Below are 4,607 nucleotides of genomic sequence, written 5' to 3' on the forward strand. Positions count from 1 at the left end.
CTTGACTAGTGTAACCAAGATCCAGAAACAACGACCCCCCCGGCCAGCTTTCCACAGTGTTCTCATCCCAAATCCAAAACAATGGTATGGAATGTCCCTTTGGCCAGTCTGGCTGTGCCCCCTCCCAGCTTCTTGTGCACCTGCAGCCTTCTCAGTCGGTAGAGCATGGGAAGCTGAGAAGTCCTTGACTAGTGTAAGCACTACCTAGCAACAACTAAAACATCGGTGTGTTATCAACATTGTTCTCATCCCAAATGCAAAACACAGCACTGTACCAGCTACTAGGAAGGAAATTAACTCTATCCCTGCCGCAACCAGGACACTGGCTTTTACCTCTCTTAGGCTAAAAATGCAGTTTTCTGTATTTCCAGGGATCATCCACAAGGACTGTCTGGGCCATCTGCAGTTTAAGCAGGTGGGAGTGCTGCTGCACGGACCTACCCCGCAGCACTGACAGAGCCTCTACCTGCCCTTTACAAGGTTTGTGGTGAAGGTAAAGGCAGAGGGGAAAAAAGATACCATATTTTCCTTAGAGAGTGAAGCTGGGGGAGATTTGTAGGGATCAAAAATCCTTTAGCATCTGAGAGTGATGGAGAGAGGGTGGATGTAACCTCTGCCTTTCGGACAGAGAACAAGTCGCTAACAGCCCAGCACAGGCAGGCGTGCTCTGCCTGGCTGTGGCTGGGAGGCGGCAGGGTTTGACCATGGAGAGGACTTGGCCAACCTATGACGCAATCAGGTTTTTAATTGCAGGCGGATGGGAATTCATGCTTAGGGTCCATAGGGGAGCATGTCTCTGCAATGCAGGAGATAAGCTGGTGCCAGGCAGCCAAAAATCCCTGTGGCTTTATGTTCAGAAAGGTGGGACTGGCCAGCAGCCCAGGACGGCCAGCCGGGCCACCACAGCAGAGACAACTCGGCACTCGGTGACCTGCAGCCGTTGCCTGCCTGCAGGAAGCCCCAGCTCTGCCCTGGAGCAGAAGTCATTTTTCCAAATTTTACAACTTGGATGAGTGACACCGACTCCTCCTATGTATTAAATCCTTTCTAAAAGTTGAGTGAATAACAAAATACTAGAAGACAGATGGAGCGGGAGAAGGACGGGTGTTGTCAGGCGGTGCAAGAGTGACACACACACAGGCAGGAAGGCAAGTTCTGCTGTTTATTCATGATATTACTCAGGGAAGGAGGAATCAACCATAGCTAAGGCAAACCCCCGCTGTGGTGCATTTCCCAAGAGCCAGGGCAGCAGCAGCTCCTGCCCACAGCAGCTCTGCAGGGCACAGTGAGGACAGCGGCATCTGCAATGGGATGGGAGAGGAGGGTCAGGGAGCAGGGGCCATGCCTTGCCACACCATGTATGTCCCCCCAGTCCTTCCCCCCCCCGTCCTGCATGAGGTTCCCAGCAACATTTTGCTGCAGGACAGGTCACTCTTGTCACCTGTCCATGGCCATTTCCCCACTGCAGCAACCCTGTGTCTTACATCAGGCGTTGGCAGGAGAGACTCCGGGAAGCTGCTTGGCTGTGTGTGGCAGTGGCTTTATAAACCAGCACCAGCATGCCCTCCTTACCAGAATACGCCCAGCTCCCTCCTCCGGTTGATGTCTCTCTTAATTTGGCAAACGGAGCACACGGGACACCACATGGTGATACAGAAGTCAGAGCAAATGGACCCCTGTTAGGAAGAAATTGGTTAGGGACAGAGGCTTCCCAAAAGCCATGTTTCGGCCAAGAAAAGGTTAATTACATTCCCGTAGTGTGCCCTTTGTTTCCTGGCTGGCTGCAGCATCCTGAGTAGCAGACACTAAAAACCGGGGCTGGCGATCCCCCCCCCCAGTGGAAAGGAAGGAGGGAGTCCTTTCTGCAGTCTGCAGATAGCTACTTATCTTTTGGCTTCCGAGGTAAAACACACACAGAAAGAGATAACTTGGGCAAACTGGACTTGGGCCACCGTGCTTTGCACTGGGGACAGCACTAACCCCCAGTGGGAAGAAACCATTTCACATATGTACTGTATGCAGATGTCCACCTTTCTCCTGCATCTGAGTATGGATGTTTATCTGTGCAATTGACTTAATCTATTCTTTAGTCTGCCCACAATTATCTCAAATCTTTCCCATCTTTCACAGACTGGGGATGTTGTGGGGAAGCAGCAGCCAAGGCTCTGCAAGACGCTGTGGTCAGCAGCAGCTGAAGGCAGGACACGTGCCCCCAGTGAAGGGTGCTGGGAAGGAGCTGTGTCCAATTAATGTGCGTTGTTGGACACCAGCCCAGGGATCAGTGCGGCTGAGGGCATCCCAACCCCTGTCCTGTGCTCCCGGCATCATGCAGGGTATGAAAGTGAAAAAAGGGCAAGCCGAGAGTGCTGCGGCCCCGTGCTCATCCCTGATGTGCAGAGAGGGGCCTCGGGAGCACCTCATCTTTCAGCCTCGCAGTATGGTGAGGGGGTGGGTTAACCACTGACCGGGATGTTGTATCTGGTGCGGTAGAGGGTCCTCATGGCCACGCTGCCTCCACACAGGCAGCACTCGTTCATGTCCCCGGCCACTTGGCAGGTGAGGCAGGGGAAGCAGAACATCCCGCAGCAGCCTGGCAGAGGGAGGAATGCAGCGGCGGGTGAGGCTCTGCCAGCCCTCCTGGCACCGCCAGCATCTTGGGAGGAACTGGGAGGACCAGGCTACACGGCTGTAGCTACCATACCACCAACCCAAGCGGCAGGAGTGAGAAAAGTGTCCCGAGAGGGCGTGGGACCGATCGCAGCATGTCACTGCTGAGGGCTGAGAGATGGGACTGCCCAAGGCACTCACAGACGCCACAGTCGGTGCAGCAGTCCATCAGCCCTGTCTGCCACATGTTCCTCGAGACGGTGGGCATGGTCATGCCGTACTGTGGCTGGATTGTCACGATGGACGGGGCGGCCATTCCTAGTTCTCTTCTGAAAGATATGGGAGGGGAATGGGACAGTTAGTGAAAAAACTGCAGTTGCTCTGATCCCCCAACCAAGCTGGTTGCCATTGCTCTTCAGCAGGTGGCCTTTCACCCAGCTCCCTTGCTGCCGCTGGAGGTGATGAAGTATAACCATATCTTACCTGCATTTGTGTCTTTTCAACGTTTTTGCATTTTCTGCCATTTTATCCAGCCTTCAAAATAGCATCAGGCCATTGATGTTCCCCACTCCACCCCAGAAAGGCTTCGCTAGTGCTTAGACACAGTTCACCGATTTCCCTTGTGCCAGGCAGGGCTGGGCAGTGAACCTAGGCTAAAGCCAGTGACTTGGGCATTTTGGTTGTTGAACTTGGCATGTTTTACACAAAATTGCTTTGGCATGGGTACAAAGTATGCGGGAAGCAGCCGTGGTCTTGCATTTCCTCATAATGAAGCCGGGCTCCACACAAGAGAGATACTGGAGAAAACTAGGGTCTCAGGTTTCTTGTCGTAGAGAGCCAGAAAGGCAGAAACTCAACGCTATGTCCCAAGTCTGAACCCCAGTCCTTGCCTCCCTGTGGTTAAGCAAGCGAGTAAACCTTGAAAACCAGTAAGCCTCTGGTCTACAGAAAAAAAACCCAAAACCAAAAATCTCTGTGCTCCTATTCTCCCAGCCAAGTGAAAGACAGCACAAACCATTCTCAGATAACAATTAAAAGCAAGTTTTGCCCTGAGGCCAAGTTCTTCTAGTTATGCACAAATAGAAGAAAGGGGAAGGAAAAAAAAACCCCCCTGCCTGCGGGCTTGGGGTTTTTTTGCTTGTTTCCGGCCCCCCCCCTCCAAATAGCAGCTTGGCAAAGGCAGAACTGCTGGGTGATCAGGCTCCTCCCCGCGCAGCTCCTGCGCTCAGAAGCCAGAATAGAAACTGAGATGAAGTGTGCGATGCTGCGGGGGGACACCATCCCTCTCCACCCTTTGGGGCAATGCACGCTCCTCCAGAAATCCCACTCCTGGCTTCACCTGGCAGCACATGCCAGCCTGCAAGCCCGGCGCGAGTGCAGCCAGAGGCAATATCGGGTACGTGTCCAGTGGGAAACCGGGCGAGCATTGCCTGCGAGCGCTTCCCTCTGCTGACCCACAGCCATACGACCGACACATGGTAAATCTCTCTACTTTCCACACTTTTACAAATGGACAGTATTCTGCATATGAGTATTATTCACATACTTTTCTCTCTCAGCTGCAAATGTTAATGAAGAGATTGCAACATTAAGATGCTCTTATCACCAATCACACACCCCATTGAAAAGGACAGCAAATACACAGGAAGACCAGGCAGCAACATATAACAGTGACTGACATCCAAGCTTCTGGCAGGACAGCAGCTACATCCAGCATATCCTTAGAGCCTACCAGAAAACACATACAGCTAAACAGCCTTGCTAAGAGGAATTTGGCCTTGAGCATCCACGTAGACAAGAGAGAGACCAATTTAAACAGAGAGCAAAGTACCAGCTAGATTCCTTTAACACAGTTATAAAATTCTGGTAGTAGGAGAAAGCAGCAAAAAAGAGGTAACCTCTCCATAATCCAGCTTTTGTGCATAGCTTTTTAAAAGCCTCCCCCCTTCCCCAAGTAGGATTTGCCATATATTTTGCTTTATATTATGTGCTGAGCGGGG

The 4,607-nt window shown here is 52.1% G+C and overlaps 1 protein-coding gene across 2 annotated transcripts in view; it reads right to left on the reverse strand.

The window, feature by feature from the left end:
* Window positions 1-1,154: 1,154 nt before the first annotated feature.
* The window catches only part of LOC103919895 (placenta-specific gene 8 protein-like), a 3,623-nt gene continuing 170 nt past the window's right edge, over window positions 1,155-4,607 (reverse strand). The window contains exons 2-5 of one of the 2 annotated variants that reach the window (XM_009327486.1): window positions 2,809-2,936; window positions 2,466-2,590; window positions 1,573-1,676; window positions 1,155-1,301 (exon numbers count right to left, since the gene is read on the reverse strand). In XM_009327486.1, the coding sequence (XP_009325761.1) occupies window position 1,301; window positions 1,573-1,676; window positions 2,466-2,590; window positions 2,809-2,923 (345 nt within the window). In that variant the 5' untranslated portion in view covers window positions 2,924-2,936 and the 3' untranslated portion in view covers window positions 1,155-1,300. Of the gene's footprint in view, window positions 1,302-1,568; window positions 1,677-2,465; window positions 2,591-2,808; window positions 2,937-4,607 lie in introns of those variants that run through there. The other variant, XM_009327485.1, reaches the window with a different exon arrangement.

The sequence above is a fragment of the Pygoscelis adeliae genome, unplaced genomic scaffold (assembly GCF_000699105.1).
Source record: "Pygoscelis adeliae isolate BGI_AS28 unplaced genomic scaffold, ASM69910v1 Scaffold157, whole genome shotgun sequence".
Lineage (NCBI taxonomy): Eukaryota > Metazoa > Chordata > Aves > Sphenisciformes > Spheniscidae > Pygoscelis > Pygoscelis adeliae.